At 35.9% G+C, this 18,893-nt stretch overlaps 1 protein-coding gene across 1 annotated transcript in view; it reads right to left on the reverse strand.

Annotated features, from left to right (window-relative positions):
• Smp_016600 overlaps positions 1-18,893 on the reverse strand; it is a 60,217-nt gene that overhangs the window by 37,261 nt on the left and 4,063 nt on the right. Inside the window, exon 2 of the mRNA XM_018798418.1 lies at positions 7,124-7,331. Within this exon, the coding sequence (XP_018653362.1) occupies positions 7,124-7,331 (208 nt within the window). The remainder of the gene's footprint in view (positions 1-7,123; positions 7,332-18,893) is intronic.

The following is an 18,893-nucleotide window of genomic DNA, read 5'->3' on the forward strand; positions in this document are numbered from 1 at the left end:
AGCTCATGATCTGTAGAATAGACTAGGGGCAAAAGTGAATGTTACAGTTTTACAAGCTTTGAATTAAATGAAATAACGTCCCCAAAAATAGCTTCCGTAGTTTGTTAAGGCTTCTTGTTTCGCGGTTCACATCAATTACCTAGATATAATAAGAATTAGCAAAACAAATTTGAAAAAGGATCAACATTAAAGGCGATAGGCATTTGTTGAATAGAGTCAAAATAAAAACCTCACCACCTAGTGATCAATTAATTTTAAAGTGAACAGTACAGTGTTCGAGTCCCGGAATAAATAACTCTAAGATCTTGGCACATCCAATTGTCTAGTCCCAAATAGAACGAAACGCTCATCTTAGATTCCACTGTCAACCACCATCCACCACTTCATAGAAAGGAGCGAGTGCTTTACATAGTTCTGCTTTCATATCCTGTCATTTTCATCATTAATTTGGGAACAAATAAAATTCTTCTTTTATTATTCTAAGTCATCCTAAAATCCAGCAAATTGTTTTCCTGTGAGGTAAGCTTATGTTACAGTTTTATGAAATCCGGTCAGTAGTTTTAAGGTCATTATCTTTGTTTTATCAAGCTCAGAAATGAAACATAATTTTATCTAGAATGTTAACGGATATAAGACATCAGAATTACAAAGAATCATTCACATCTCAATGATTCAGTCAATAGGACTCACTAAATTGATATATAGTCATGACGTCTATCATATGTTTAGTTAACCTTAGAAAAATAATATTAAGTTCTGGTATTAATCGTTAACATTGCTACTAGACGAAACGATCCGATAACTACTGATTTGATCAATTCTTTTAAACATTGAGTACATTCGATTCTCAATAGACAACTAAACAAAACATAGTTGTAAGCAGAGATGGATAGTGGCTAGCAGTGGAATCCAGTTTGATGCGCGTTTCGTCCTATTTGGAACTCGTCAGCTGGATGTACCTGCATCTCAGAGTTGATGTTCACTCTGTGACTCGAACCCAGTACCTTTGCTTCAAATCGATGGGAAGATTCAAACAAACAATACTGAATGAATTTAAAAACATAGTTGTATTTGAACCATACTCACATTGACATTTTAACATAACACCGAGAATTACTGAATATCAAGAAAACTAATGAAGCCTATTTACTGAAGGTCTCATTTACATACTTCAGTTCATTTTTAATTCAACATAAAATCAGTTTGAAAAAGTCAATAGAAACTTAATTACTTTCATACATTTCAAATAAAATCACTCAATTTTGATCTAGGTTTGTTCTCTGAGCTAGATGGTTTGGTCGTGGAGCTTTCGCCGTCCTTCTGAACGACATCATCAGCACAAACTTTGAGTAGTGAAGAGTGTCTCAACGATTTTCACCCATTTATAACCTCAGTTGGTTTTCATAGTGCATACTCTAACGTATTCATGAATTACAACCAAATCGTTTTTTTCTTTTTTCAGTCCTACCCTTCACTTAAGCTTCTATACTCATTACTAATTGTTTCGTGATATAAACTAGCCACGCCTAAACAGCCTCTGCCAGGGAAGTCCTACTCACTGCCTTCTCGTGGCGGGGGTGTTGTTTACAAAATTGAGAGAACGAAAAGCGAATGCCTGGGGCTTTAACCGGGTTGGTAGACACGGAAAGTCCACCTAGGGGAGTTGGAAAACCCTCATTCCAAACAAATGGTATACATGTGCTTCAGGATCCTGAGGGAACATATGGTGTATGAACCTATTGTTGATCACCGGCTACCATGGGACTGCATCTCCTGAAGTTGCTCTACTGCCTTGTGGATTAGACATATAGGTCAAAGGCTCGTGGAATGGCCCTCTAAGAAAGCCACCTGCTTCGATCTGGGCACCCGGGCAGTATCACAGCCTACACACAAATGTGTGACACATATATTTCTGGTGCCTCCTTGTATCAATATTTATGTGTCTAAATAAATAAATAATAATAAAATATAACGATAGTCGGGCATTGAATGTATTTCAATTGAAGATCGATATCCAGAAGAACGGGAACGAAACGTAATTGGTATGAGAATGCATGAACAATAATAATCAATGATGACGAATTCATATTTGCAGAAGAAACAGTCAAGGTTGAGACAATTCATTGATAGTTTGCAAGTTAACTATTTACTATATGAGCAAAGATGGACAGTAGCTAACACTGGAATATATATATATATATATATATATCAGCGTAGAGCTACGAAGTGGAACCAACTGAAAGGAAACATTTCTTCGCCCAAATTGTATTTCTAACTGAGGGATATTGATTATGAATACAGTGATCTTGAGTGCTGTTAGAGGTATGAAGGCAGTTATCACTTCCCGGTTGCCCGCACTGTGGAAGGGTTCTTTTGGAAGTATCTGAGATGGACATTGAATTAGAAGTGGTCTTAGTGACCGCAGTGCCCAACGGACAACTGCTTGTGGTCAGCCACATACGACCTTTTTGTGAGTAATTTTTGTTTTAGCTCCATACTTGTTGAGACTTCGCCGCCGGAGATGGACATCCGTGAGATAAGGCGAGATATACATTTTTGGGGTCGACATTTTCTAACCTCACCCATCCTTGTGAGAAGGCAGCATCGCTGTTATGCGGGTTATCTAAAGGAAACACTTTACTGCTGTCACATCTCCGTACAGTCAGCTGTATGACTTCGCCTTCGGACCTTGGGTTTGCTACTTTTAGTCTTGCTGCTATTCAACTGACCCACCGGGCGTGGTAGGAACTTGAGGAACGATTGTTGCAGCCAGTATAGCTCGATTGGTTCATCACGATAGACAAGATCGACGAATACGTGAAAGTGGCAGCGACGGTTGGGAATTCTAACTGATCTGTATCGCAAACAGCAAACGCAGCTGAATAAAGTGAATTTAATTATTCCATGACGTCTCGTTGTCTGCTTACAACTTGGAGACAATAGTAGTAAATATATCAGTAGAATAACGACAAGAAATACAGGAGAATTTTGAAATGGTAAAGTGGGTGATGATTTATGTGTTACTGAATGTGGAAATTATAGAAGAAGCATTTTTGAAACCAATGGTAACTTGTCTTTGATGAATGGAAATCAACACTAAGATTAGTCATAACAACCATGAAAGTAAATAAACCGACCACGGTTAGTTAAGCTCAAACATGATTTACTAACCTCAAAAAGGGGTCTGTTATTGTGAATATGAGATGAGATAATATGTAATTGAACTATAAAAAGTAGAGGTTACCATGCTGTAGCTAGTGCTATTGTAATGAACGAGAACATAGGTAGGAACAATCAATTGTATCTTTGGTAAAATGTGAAAACCACACTTTCAATACTTCTTTTGCGAATCCTCCTACAAATGTCCAAAATTTCATCGTTCCTTCATAACCATAACAACTACTGTCCGTTCCCATTCTCTTCTATTCAATCTTCCCAATCTTCTGCTGCCAGGCATTCCACTTCTGATTGGTGCTATATACTACTTATAACAACGTAAGTAGCATACAGCACACTATACCAAGCCTGCATAGGTTATCCTAGCTTCTGGATAGACCAATTTATTCATTCTTATCAAGCCACATTTCGACCCTGTCAACTATTTACTTATTAATCCCTACTATTTTTGCATGACCGTATGTGTTAATTGCCCCCTCTATTCATTATGTGTCTGTAACTTATTTTTGTCTGAATATAAATATCGAGTCACGCTTGAATATGTATTGAGTTGGCTTACTCACCTTCTCCGCTGCTCGTCATTTCGTTTCGTTTTGCTTCGCTTCCTTCACTTTGTTTCTCTGATTGTCTATGTGGATCAATGAGTGTATGAAATATGCGCAACTGCAATTCATCCTCGTATTTGTCTTATTTTATTCCATCATTCTCTAACACTAATTAGTTCGATAATTTCATACGAAGGTTGGCGGTATGTATATTTCAATAACAACCATCATATGAACTAAATACAGTCAGATATTGGGCCACGAAAACTAGAGTGTCAAAAGATCCATAACTATATCCTTTTGAATTCGTTGTTTTAGCTTCACTTTTTAATCGTGATGGCCTCGGCGTAACCCACAAAATTCAAAACGTTTGGGGTCTTGATTACTTTGAACGACTTTAAACTATCAATTTTGTGTTTACTATCAAACAGATAATGGAATGTGCCTAATGATGAGTAAAAATCCCTATTTTTTGTTACGTCAATGTAAATGATCTGGTATGAAGATATAAACCGGTAAATATACTTAAAGGTAACAAGAAATGGGAATTTGTCTACCTTTATATGTTTCTGTTGGTAATTTATCTGATACAACGTAACTATTATAGAAGGCTTGAATAAATTTCTTTCTGGTTAGCGTTTTTTTAGTGAGTTGGTTTTCTACGGAATGGGGTCGCCAACCCCATGCCCAACCCTCCTCCTTTACCCGGACTTGGGACCGGCAGTAGCCCCCGGAGGAGCTACAGGCGTCATGAGACAAGCCCTCACATGGAATCCTGAAGGCCAAAGGAGAAGAGGAAGACCAAAGAACATACTACTTCGAGAAATGGAGACAGACATGAGAAGAATGAACAAAGGTTGGATAGAACTAGAAAAGAAGGCCCATTGTAGAGTGGGTTGTAGAATGCTAGTCGGCGGCCTTTGCTCCATTGGGAGTAACAGGCGTAAGTAAGTAAGTATAGAAGGCTACATATGTCCATATACGTAACCTAGCATTATTCATATTGGTTATTTCATCACTTCAGTAACTAGCTTTTAAAAGTAACTGACTTTTTTCTAGATCGCAATGATTTACTCCCATGTAATAGAATGTCAAATGGGAAAACGTTATACATATATACATCTATTCATATGTTCAATGATCACTTTCTTTCTGTTCCGCTAATGAACCAATTATATTGAAGAAAAATAGTTTACATTACACAAATCTGTATATTTCAATTCTGTGCGATACAATTCACAAATGGGAACACTCACACACACACACACACCGACATAATCAATGATAATCGGAATAGTTATGATTTTATTGTATCACTTTTAATTTGGGAAATGTTAAAGATGATCAACAGTTAAAAAATAAACAGGAAATGGACAATATGATCCAATGAATTGAGTGGATTATTACGTAATAAGAAAAGATTTCATATCTATGCTATTTGTATATAGGCTTTATACTTTATCATTTAAAGTATATAAGATTGTTGATGAAAGTATTCTGCATAGTGATAATCGCAATGATATCAGTAACCAACTTAGTGATTGTAATTCCTAAAATATTTCTATGAAAGTAGTTTTTATTGGGGGGAGGGGTGTTATAACATCATTTTTTTAATGATACAGACATTCAATGGTTTTCATTTTCAGCGTCAATCAATTCGCTCTTATCAGCGACCGTCAAACATTACCATATGTATCAGGTGTCTGAAATCTTATTTAGCTACACTAATCACCGTTTCGTTCCTATTCTTTCCTTATCTATCTTATGCCAAAATACATTATATTCCTGACCATCACCATATACCACTTATGTGGATATAAGTAACCCACACCACATTATTAATACTAACAATGAGATTTTAAATCATTCCTTTTGATTATGATATGAGATAAACTATATAATTAATAATGTACGATGAAGATAATGAAGTAAGATTGTTTAGTGTGTGTGTGTATGTGGTTATTTGATTTTATAACATTAACTAATAAAACATTAGAATTCAAAGAATGTTTTGAAAATACTTTCATCACAACAAACTTCTTAAACAATTCAAGTTGTCTTATTCTCAACTGTACAACATTCAAATATTACGTTAAGTTCTCTGTTACTTAACCAATGAATGAAAATATAAATGTGAACATGTATATCTTAGTGTATTATATACATATTTATTGATACCGAATGCCTCCTAAATGTCCTGGTACGGCCGAGAGTGTGGAGAGTTTACTCTCCCTCCTGAAATGCTCTCATACGGCCAGCCGTATATAGCCTCTCCCAGGGAAGTCCTACTCACTACCTTTTAACACCTGGGGTGTTGCTTACGAAATTGAGAGGACGTAAACCAAATGTCCGGAGCTTTAACCGAGTTGGAAAACACTGATTCCAAACCAATGGTGCACATGGCCCAGCTCCAGTATCCTGAAGGAACAAATGGCGTATTAATCAATCGTCGGTAACCGGCTACCATGGGACTGCATCTTCTCACGATACGCCTTGTGAATCAGACCATTAGGTCAAAGGTTCCGGGTGTGGTCCCCTAAGAAAACCACCTGTTTCGGTTTGGGCACCTGGGCAGTATCATAGCCCTCACACAAACCAAATGTGATTTGTGCGGCGCATATATATCTGGTGCCCCTTTGTACCAATATTTATGTGCTTGAATAATAATATTAATAGTAATAATAATGGATACCGAATGTCAAAAATTACAACAACTAGAAAAATACCCCAATTCAATCAATAACCGAATGTGTTCAAATATTTACAATTATTTTGTTGAAATGATTTGTGTTATTATCCCTAAGAGAATTATGAATAGTAACTTTTGAAAACTATTTATGGACCAATATGATATGTATATCTCCTATTGTATAATTGTAGAGTAACGGAACTATTCATATTTATGTTCCTCTTATGATAAGCTTTATTTTGATCTATAGACTATTACTGTAGGATTTGTCATTCTTGAGTGATCCCCATTCCATTAATTACTGCTCCCCCTATTCACAGCCACATTTGTCTAAATCTTATACAAATGTTATTTTCTATTTTATTGGTACGATGTGGTCTGTTTCTTTAGTATATAAACCTAGTATATTTGTGAATAATGATTCATATTGAAGAGGCTATTATTGGTGTTCTGGACTTAACTGTCTATACTAGGCAGATAGCAGTACTGATAAGTACTCAAGACAGCTCATACAGCTTTTGCGTATCATTCCTCCGATCAATGAATCACTGCTCTCTAATTGGCGGCATCTTCACGTGATATATAACAGGGCATTCAGGCACACACGTTATAACAATATGGTATACGTATATAGAAGAAAAACAAATGTATACAATAAACAGTATTACACACAGAATACCATAGATACATATATATAGGCATGGTTACTAACCTGCTATTAAACTGGATACAATTAATGGTATAATTAACATTTTTAACATATTCATTAATAATTCACCAGGAAATGATAAAAGATAAATTGTTCTTGGTGATGGTGTTGCATAAATTTTAACTAATAAACCAATTGTCATACCCAATATAACAGCTAATACAGTAAATGTGACAAATAAATTGTCTAAATTAAAGATCCATTTTTTAAACTAAAAAACAAAAAAAAATTAGAAAAAATACAAAAAAAATTGTACAGAAGTTGAAGTATTGGAGATTGAATGTAGATGAAGTGTAGGGTGAATGGTTACTATGTCGTGTGAAGTTTGATAGGTTTTGTTTCAAATAGCCCTCCTCCCCCCTACAACAAAGACAACGCATTTGATATTGAAGTACAAAGTTTGAGTAGTCAATAGATTATGTAATAGGTATGAATTTCTGTCTAAGAGTTTGTAGACAGGATTACAGAGAATCAAACTAGACCAAATAGCTTTTTAAGCTTTTTACTTACTTACTTACACCTGTTACTCCCAATGGAGCATAGGCCGCCGACCAGTATTCTCCAATCCACACTACAATGGTCCTTCCTTTCTAGTTTTATCCAGTTTTTTGTTCATTCTTCTCATGTCTGTCTCCATTTCTCGAAGTAATATGTTCTTTGATCTTCCTCTTCTCCTTTGGCCTTCAGGATTCCATGTGACGGCTTGCATTGTGATGCAGTTGGGTGATTTCCTTAATGTGTGTCGTACCCAGTTCCAGTGCTTCTTCCTGATTTCTTCCTCCGCTGAATGGAATTTGGTTTGTTCTCTCCTAAAGTAGGTTGTTGCTGATTGTGTCTGGCCAACGGATTCGAAGTATCTTGCGTAGACAACTGTTAATAAACACCTGCATCTTTTGGATGATGGCTTCCGTAGTTCTCCACATCTCCGCCCCATACAGTAGAACTGTCTTGATATTTGTATTGAAAATTCTGACTTTGGAGTTGGTTAACAGTTATTTTGAGTTCCAGATGTTCTCCAGTTGTAAATATGCTGCCTTGCTTTACTGATCCGCATCTTCATGTCTGCATCCGATCCACCGTGTTCATCGATGATGTAAGCTTTTTAGATAACCAAAAACATCATGTTACTGACAGTGGATTAGAATTTTATAAATTTGGGAATTTCCGATATACTTTTTGCCAATATTTTCGTCCTACTTAGGACTGGTCAACTGGATGTACCTGAGTCTCACAATTGATGTTTACTCTGAGACTCGAATCTAGTACCATTCGCTTTAAACGCCATCATGCTATTCACTTAGCTACTGAGAACAATAGTTAAACAATATTAATCAGTATTTCTATTTATTTTTAAATACCATATAGAATCCAAAGATATTGTATGTAGCTTTTAGTTTTCTAGTTATCTTCAACAAATACCACTAATCTATATGGTTTATAACAATTAGTGAAAGTCGCTTAGAATAAGAAACTATAGATCATCCAAACATACTTATGTCATCCGAATAAATTATTTTTTCTAGTTTTCAAATAGCAACAAAAATTTGAATAATTTTCATCGAGAAACAAATTTTTCAATAAAACTCTTAATTACTCATATGATATTGTGATTGAACAATTCTCTTTTGTCGTTTATAGTTGAAATCATTAGTTAACTGAAGATAGACAATCATGGAAAACCTGGAAGCAGTGGATGGCCGTTTCGTCTTATTGTGGGACTCCTCAGCGGTGCGCATCCATGATCTCATCTCTCGAGATTCTAACCCAGGACCTATAAGTTTCGCGCGCGAGCACTTAACCTCTAGACCACCGAGCCGGCATCCACTGGTGTTAGTGGCTAACTTCAACCAATCCACAAGATTGAGCAATCGTCCACCATTGTCTTCAGTGAGTTTCCATCTCACTTCAGACCCGGTGGAACTTCACTGGTCACTGTTTTTCACTAGAACTCCAGGAAATACCTCTTGAGGCCAATCACTAGATTATAATATTCATTCAGTTAATTTCATTTTGTGATACAAACCATATTTCGTTCAGAGATTTCAACAAACGATCACATTATCATAACTAACATGTGACATAATGCCTTAATTCAGTATATGCTATTTGTAAGCATTGATAAACTGTAATAGAATTATTCCCAAATAACAAATCTCTTTTTATAACTAAAATCAAATTCACTTAGTATTGTTTACTTGAATATTCCCATTGATGTTTAAGACCATAATTGATCAGTCTCTTATTGGCATATGTGTATAATGCGAGTATAGCCTCGATATTGCCATAACTTATCAGCATTGTAAGCAGGGATGGATAGTGATTAGTAGTGGAATCCAGGACGCACGTTTCGTCCTCAGTAGCTAACGGGATAAAGCAATGTCGTTTGAAATGAACGGTACTGGATTTGAGTCGTGGAGTGAACATCAAATATGAGATTAAGGTACATCCAGTTTAGGAGTCCTAAATAAAACGAAAAGCGCGTTCTTCATTCTACTGCTAGCTACTATCCATCTTTGCTGATTACTAGTGTCATATCATCAGAATAGGGATTTTTGGAGATTGTAGTATTTTCACGGTTGAATTCATGAGTCTATCTAAGCTAAACCAACACCGAAAACTTGATAGAACTGGATGGTCGTTTCGTCCCAGTATAGTATTCAACTGTTAATATTATATTATCAGAAAGAGGTTTTCGTTGATATTATACTGATTCAATAATTCAATTCACCGTTGGATGCCGACTCAGTAATCTAGAGTTTAAGCGTTCGCGCATAAGACTGATAGATCCTGGGTTAGAATCTCGCAAGGCGGGATCGCTCATGCGCACAACTGAGGAGTCTCTCACTGGGACTATGCCGTCATGCAATCCTCCCTGGTTTTCCATGATGGTCTATCTTCAATCGATTCATGAATTCAATTATTAAATTACTATGATGATTTCAATTATATAAAATTACTAAAATCTTCACAAAACCCCTTTCTGATAACGATCATATGCTCACTAGTGACAGACTCCATGAGGCATTTCCTGGAGTTCTAGTGTGAAGCAGTAACCAGTGGAGTTCAACCAGGTCTGTTAGGAGATATCAACTCACTGAAGACAATGATGGATATGTCACTCAATTTTGTGGATTAGTTGAAGTTAGACATTAACACCAGTGGATGCCGGCTCAGTGGTCTACAAGTTAAGCTCCCAGGTTTTCCATGATGGTCTATCTTCAATTGATTCATGATTTCAACCATATAAAATTACTATCATATTGTTTTAACGTTTTTACAACTTCCTCACAGATTAAATTTTACCCGAAAAAAAGGGAAAAAGAAACACAAACTGCAATATAACATGAATGAAAGTAATCAGATTGAATGAAATGCTACATGCCAATTTTATCCAAGTTTCATTCTTGTATTTTATCATAAAAAAGTTTCTATTTGAATCAATGTTAAATTTTTTTTTATAGAAAATAATTCAGTCCAATAGTTTCCGGAGATTAGATCAAGTTGATCATTAGATAACAATAAGGATTATCATTATTATTATTATTATAATATTTTTTTGGTAATGGGGTCGCTAACCCCATGCCCTACCCTCCTCCTTTATCCGGGCTTGGGATCGGCAGTAGCCTCCGGAGGAGCTACAGGAGAAGTAAGTAAGTAAGTAAGTAAGTTTAAGTAATGTCAAATATTGATCGGTTCATGATCTCAATGAATTTCAATGATCTTCACAATCGTAAACTAAGAATTCATTTTCATTTTTGCTATACACTCAGAAGAACTTGTTAGAAATGGCTACGTTAAATAATTCTGTTCATGATGCCACTATTGCTTACAACCCAGTCGTAAATATCAGGAACAATATAGTACAAACTTTTACTTGTCATTATATGTGTATATCATATTCATTGAACAAGTTAGTAATCATCTAATTTCACTAGCTTAGCAAATAACGTGGTAACTGTATGGGCAGATTGTAGTATTTTCAGTGCTGAATTCACTAGTCGATCTGAGCTAGACCACCATTGAAAATCTGGAAACACTGGAATACTGTCCTATCTTAGTATATGACTCTCCAGTAGTACAAGTCCACAATCCCATTACAAGAGATTGAACGCGGTACTTAACCGTTAAATCAATAAGCTGGCGATTCCTTAATTAATTCACGATCTTACATAAACATCTTCCATTTTATTGTTGACAAGTTCCATACTAGAACGAAGTAGCTGTCCAGTGTCTCCTGGTTTTCAATGGCTGTCTAACTAAGACCAATTCATGATTTAAAACTATGAAAATCATACATTTTCCACAAAATCTTGCCCCCCCCCTCCCCTACTTTCTTATTTACTTTATTTACCATATTCACCATGGACACATATTTATTTTCAATATTGAAAAGTATGTGACAAATTACCATAAGTGAACAAAATGATTATCCTATTGTTTTGTACACAAACTCTCCTTCCCCATTCTCTTTGTTTAGATTATTTCCCCATCATTTAATTGAATGATTTATCTTTATATGTCAAATTTAAGACAACAATATAGTTGAAGCCTTCGTTTATTGTCTTTCTTCTTCCCATACTACTTAAATAATTAATTAGTTTTCATTCAATATTCTTTTATTTTTCGATGGTTTTCTTTATTCATTGGTATTGTTTAAGAGAAGATATCTTTTGAATAGACTGGGCAATAGATATTAAAGAGATTTGATTGTTTAACAAACAATAGCCCTCAAAATGCCCTGGTACTGCCGAGAGTGCGGAGAGTGAGCTCTCCCTCTTGAAATGCTCTCACATGGCCACGCCTAAACAGCCTCTGCCAGGGAATTCCTACTCACTGCCTTCTCACACCGGGGGTGATGTTCACGAAAGTGAAAGGACGAAAAGCGAATGTCCAGCGCTTCAACCGGGTTGGTGGACACGGAAAGTCCACCTAGGGTGGTTGGAAAACCCTCATTCCAAACCAATCGTGCACATGGCCTAGCTCCAGTTTCCTGAGGGAACAAATGGCGTATGAATCAATCGTCGGTTACCGGCTACCATGGGACTGCATCTCCTCACGATGCTCCACTGCCTTGTGGATCAGACCTTTAGGTCAAAGGCTCCGAGTGTGGCCTCTTAAGAAAACCACCTGCTTCAATTTGGGCACCTGGTCAGTTTCACAGCCCTCACACAAATCAAATGGGATTTGTGCGGCGTATATGTATCTGGTGCTTCCTTGTACCAATATTTACGTGTATAAATAAATAAATAATCCTAGTGATTGCAGTAAGTTACTTTCAAATAGATCACTTGGTTTGAATACTAATTGATTAGTTTTAGCAACTTATCAGTAGTATAATTAGCAATTTTATACCCTATGTGTTTCAATCTCAAACAAATAAAGTTAAATATGGTTAAATGAATTACATTTATGTAATTAGTTACCTAATGAGAAATAGTTTTTTACCATGGACTGAAGTTAGTTAGATAACCGTTAGAAACCAATTAGCATTAGATCACTGTGAAGTACTAATGTCGGACACCTCAGCACGAACGCATCCACAATCCTATCGAGACCATCTAACTAACAATCTTTAGTTTTGAGCGTGAAAACTTAACCTCTGAACGACTGAACCTTCATCCAGTGAGTTATATATCTGACTAATTAGTTTCGTATCCTAAATGTGTTAATAGATAGTTAGATTATCCATTGAATTGATTTCCATTTTATTTTCTGTATTCTCCTTGTGAGTATATGTATTGGTGATCTGTAGTGTAGATTTGGGAGGAGGAACAAATGCAAACGAACTGCAAAGAAGGATACCTCATCAAGATACCAAAGAAAGGAAATCTGAGCAAATGTGGGAATTACAGAGGCATTACACTACTATCAGTTCCAGGAAAAGTTTTCAACAGAATGTTGTTGAACCGGATGAAAGACGCAGTAGACGATTGACTTCGATATCAGCAGGCTGGATTCCGTAAGGATCGGTCATGCACAAACCAAATTGCAACACTACGAATCATCGTGGAATAATCAATTGAGTGGAATTCGTCACTATACATCAACTTCATTGACTATGAGAAGGCGTTTGACAGTGTGGACCGGAGAACATTATGGAAACTTCTTCGACACTATGGAGTTCCTGAGAAGAAGGTACAAGTATTAATATACAGTTGTCTACGAAGAGTACTCAACATTCACTGGCCGGATACTATCAGCAACAGTCAACTGTGAAAGAAGGAAATCCAGCTTCCTGCTGAAGAGGAAATTAGGAAAAGACGTTGGAAGTGAATAGGACATACATTGTGGTAATCATCTAACTGCATCACGAGGCAAGCCCTAACTTGGATTTCGGAAGGGAAGCGGAAAAGAGTAAGGCCAAAGAACACACTGAGTCGAGAATTGGAAGCAGACATGAAAAGGGTGAATAACAACTGGAAAGAACTGGAAAGTTGAGCCCAGGACAGGATTGGATAAAGAATGCGGGTGTGTGGCCTATGCTCCTCCACGAGGAGTAACAGACGTAAGTAAGTAAGTGTTTATTAGATGAAAAACATTACTATTATTACATTAAAATTGTTACTGTTTCTCAATATAATGCCAATTCAAGTTAATTAGATTAATTTAAAAAGGTTGTGAAAGCTTTTTACCATAAAACTGATTTACTTCCCCCCCTTCGTTGCTTATCGGTATTTTTCTTTACAATTCACCTATTTCCTTGTTTAATGAAGAAAAAGTCTACAAGGGATCTTAGTTTATTCATTGACATATTTGCATCGATTTCATTTTAATTTGATTATAGGATAATAGTAATCTTGTAAACAGTGTAAAAGATATTCAATCTTCATTAGGTTGATCAGTTACAGAGATTAACTTAACCATAAAATTGTTTATAAGCAAAGATGGATAGTAGCTAGCGGTGGAATCCAGGACGCGCGACACTTCGTCCTATTCCGGACTCGTCAACTGGATGTACCTGCATCTCAGACTTGTTGATGATCACTCTGGGACTCAAACTCAGTAACTTTCGCTTCAAACGCTATCACGTTATCTACTCAGCTAATGAGTCGTGATAGGCACTTGCTTGTGCAATGGGGTGAAGTTTAAATTCACTTAATATTATTTGTTTGAATCTTCCCATTGGTGTTTAGGACTGCAGCTGGTCAGTATCTTATTGTCATAAACATTAATGGGAAGATTCAAACAAACAATACTAAGTGAACTTGAAATTGTTTGTTCTCTGAGCTGGACGATTTAGTCGTGGAGCTTTCATCGTCCTTCTGAACGACATCATCAACACAAACTTCGGGGAGAAGTTAAGAGAATATATAGAATGCTTATAATTGTATAGTACTTCACTAACAACTTAGTACACTTTAAACTGAACTGACTACAAATACCTTTCGCCTGTTTTAGTTCCAGTATTTAGGTTGCTATCCAACTTTGTTTCCGTTCTATACAAACGCAAGTTCTTGATTTTATTTAGCATGAATTTCGTCTTACGTTGTTGACAATAGGTAAATTTGTGCAGAGAATATTCCATTAGAATCATCAACATTCTTAGTATACTAGATTGATACTCTTTTCAAGTGTCAACAAACAAGGAACATCAGTCCAAATCATTTAAACTGCACCTATCTAACAACGGACGAAATATACTGTAGTGAACCAGAACATAAGTGGTGGGAATCGAATGTATCAGGTCACAAAACTACAGAATATCTCACTAGACCCTGAGAACCATATAGTAAATAGTTCATTTGCAAACTATTAATCCATCGTCTCAAACTTGACTGTTCCTGTTGCAAATATCAGTCCATCATCCTCGATTATTATTGTTGATGCATTTTCAAACCAATTGCATCCTATTTCCGTCCTTTTCTTGTCGATCTTCTACTGAAATACATTTAATGCCTGACCATCAATACATACTACTTATATGGATATAAGTAACCTACATGACAATACTATCCGAAAAACATACCATTTATAAAGAAATATAAGATTTTATTATATAAATAATTTAAATGACGCGTATCTGATATTTAAACAAAGTATTTACATAGACTTAAAGGGTTTCAATCATCAAAGAGAAAAACAAAACATTTTTATATCTTCTTAAATGTCGTAACTAATAGTAACGATTAAACATTAAATTACGCAATAAAACAATCCTTTTCCTTTTCAAATTACACTTTCTTAATATTCACTTATCAACTAGTTTGTTTAAATTATTCATATGACTTATTTATTGTGAATTTGTTCCCCTAGAAATGGTCTCATACTTCATTAGTTTACTGGAAATATCCATTGAGCAAACTAAGTGAGGAAAGATCAGAGGGGGTTTTGTGGAGAATTTAGTATTTTCACTGTTGAAATCATGAGTCAATTGAAGCTAGATCACCATGGAAAACCTGGAAGCACTGCTTGACAGCCGTTTCGTCCTATTATGGGACTCCTCAGCAGTGCCCATCCACGATCCCGCACTCGTGAGATTCGAACCCAGGACCTACCAGTCTCGAGTCAGAGCCCTTAACCGATAGACCACTGAGGCGGCATCCAACGGTGAGGAAACAAATTATCATCTAAAATCTTACACAAAAGATAATTTGAGTATAGGGATTTGTGGAGATTGTAGTAATTTTAATAGTTTAATTCATGGGTCGATCTAAGATAAATCATCCATGAAAGCCTGGAAGTACTGTGGGACTTCCCAGCAGTGGACATTCACTATCCCTTACGCCTAGAGATTAAGTGTTGGCATGCGAGAGGTAAGGTCTTGGGTTCGAGTCTCAAGTGCAAAACCTTGGATGCGCACCTTTGAGAAGTCATACACTAGGATGGAACAAGCACATATTCCTTCCAGGTTTTCAGTGATGGTTAGATGGTTAGATCGACTCATGAATTCATCTGTTAAAAATATAATTTATTTGAAACAGAAAATTAATTACAAGTCATTGTTTTTAACACTTCTAAGTCAATAGTTGAAATTATGAGTCAACTGAAGATAGACCACCATGGAAAACCTGGAAACAATGGATGGCCGTTTCGTCCTATTGTAGGACTCCTCAGCAGTGCGCATCCAATTCTAATTTAATTTGTAACGATTTATTTATTACCATTTTCTTCAGTCATTATCAATCACAAACTATTTCAGTAAAATAAGTAGAATTATGCTTTCATAACAAATAAAATACTTTATCCTGGATAATTAATGGATAATCTTCATAGTGTACATCACAGATTGATATTAACCAGACCATCAATGAAAATCCGGGACTGCTATATGGCTGTTTCTCCCCAGTATAGGACTTTTCAGAGGAAAGTGTTCATAACCAAACCTAGGAACGATCCTTTAGACACGCACTGATGAGAAGTACCATAGTAGAATGAAACAACTTTCCCATGCTTCTCGATTTTCCATAGTTTACTAACTAAATTCAATTTATAATGAAACGTTCCATAATCTTCAGAAACCCTTTACACTAATGAAAGATAATCAAGAAGCAAGATAAAAGCTAGACGAGTTTAAAATTGAGAGGTATCCAGACTATATTGAATTTTGAATGTGCATATTATTATCATAACCATTATCATTATTGTTCCCGAGTTACATTTTTTGAAATAAGAACTCCCTAATTTATTATAAACGAGTTGTCGACACTTTTTCTAGTCGACATTGTTCATTACTTACTTACTTACGCCTGTTACCCTTCGTGGAGGGGCATAGGCCGCCTACCCGCATTTTCAATCCAACCCTGTCCTCGACAATCCTTTCCAGTTCTTTCCAGTTGTTATTCATCCTTTCCATACCTGCTTCTATTTCTCGACGTAATGTGTTCTTTGGTCTTTCTCTTTTCCGTCTCTTTTCAGGATTCCAAACTGGGGCTTGCCTCATGGTGCAGTTTGATAACTTTCGTAATGTATGTCATATCCATTTTCTAATTTCCTCTTCAGCTGGAAGCTGGTTTGTCTTCTCCTAGAGTAGACTGTTTCTGATCGTATCCGGCCAGTGAATGTCGAGTATTTTGCGTAGACAATCGTTTATAAATACTTGTACTTTCTCGATGATGCTTGTGTAGTTTTTATTCAAGTTTCAGCTCCATACATTTGAACTATCTTGATGTTCATATTGAAGATTCTCACTTTGAAATTAGTTGACAGTTGTTTTGAGTTCCATATGTTCTTTAATTGTAGGGTTTATTTAAAAATCTGCAAATCCAATTTTATGAAAGGGGGGTTTGTGGATATTATAGTAATTAAGTAGTTGAGTTCATGAGTCAATCAAACGTAGACCACCATGGAAACCCTGGGAGCATTAGACGGTCGTTTCGTCCTAATATAAGACTTCTCAGCAGTTCGCGTCCACGATCCCGTACGCGGAACTCGAAATGTTTGTTTTTTCTCCTTTAAATTTTAAAGTAAATGTTTCCTACATCAATTTAAATGTTTTTTTTCTTTTCCCATCCCAAGAAAAAAATAGTGGTCACATGTTTACTGTTGACGATAAATTATCAATGATTCAATTAGTAGAACTGAAATTAAATTTCCCACCGGTATATTTTTGACAAATAGTCATGTGACATTGGGAAATAGAAAACAGAATGTAAAACTAAGGTCTTCATAATAAATTTGTAAAAAGATATGAATCCCATCAATGTTTATCATACCATCATTAATTAGAGAATCATTTTTTCTATAATAGATGAAAGGGAAACAATTCTCATTCAGTTGTTAAGTTTTTTTTATGATAAAGTTTTCAATGACATTGAAGACAATGAAAGATCATCGTACAATATTATAGATTAAGTGAAGTTACGTAATAACATAGTTAGATGACGATTCAGTAATCTACTAATTAAGTGTTCACCAAGTAAGTAATAGTAAGGTTACACACAGGGTATTAGGGATTGATGGTAAATCAGTTGATGAGGTTGTGAATCTTCATCGACTGAGATAATTGGGTCACGTGTTACGTATGCCTGAACACCGATTACCACGACGTGCAATTCTGACTAGTATTGGGGATGGTTGGATGAGAGTTAGAGGGCAGCCAAACCAAAACATGGTATCAGTCCATGATTTCAACTATGAAAATTGCAAAGGATAATGTTCAGAAATGTTATTCACTTTGTCAGATATCTCTAAATTCGTTGGTTAATATGCGGACAGCTTCCAGTGGACTCAAGGAAGCTTTAAATTAGCCGAAGATATTCCACCTAACTATCGTATGGAAGAAAATTCTAAAATCTTGATGTGTGCCTTCCCAATTGGACAGATTCTAAAAATTGCTACATGAGGATTAGATGATGGTGATTTTGTTTTTACCAAAAATTATAAATACCCGAGTGTTTTGTACTGTATTTGGCTAACTGGAATAAGATTTCTTCTTACCGGTCTTCCATTTTCTAACTTGCGACTCGGAAGTTTTAAACATTCTAGTGCTCACGTTGTACGTGACAAAGCAAAAATTCAATTTCTAGATTTAACAATTAACTGTAAACAACTGCAATAGACACTGAAAATCAACGACTTCATCAGTTGTAAATCATTGGTCTAACTTTTTTTTGGTTCATAAATAAATCTTCATCAACAGTCTTGGATTCTTATTTGGATAGAGATAAATCAGTCTTGATCTGTTGAACAACACTTATTTCACAACCATATCATGAATATTACCAAGACAATATAATGATCAATCTTATATGCCAAATTATATCGTAAACATTCTAAGAAATAGCAAAGATGTATAGTGGCTAGTAGTGGAATCCAGTTTGACGCGCGTTTCGTC

This window comes from Schistosoma mansoni, chromosome 6, assembly GCF_000237925.1.
Source record: "Schistosoma mansoni strain Puerto Rico chromosome 6, complete genome".
NCBI classification, from domain to species: Eukaryota; Metazoa; Platyhelminthes; class Trematoda; order Strigeidida; family Schistosomatidae; genus Schistosoma; species Schistosoma mansoni.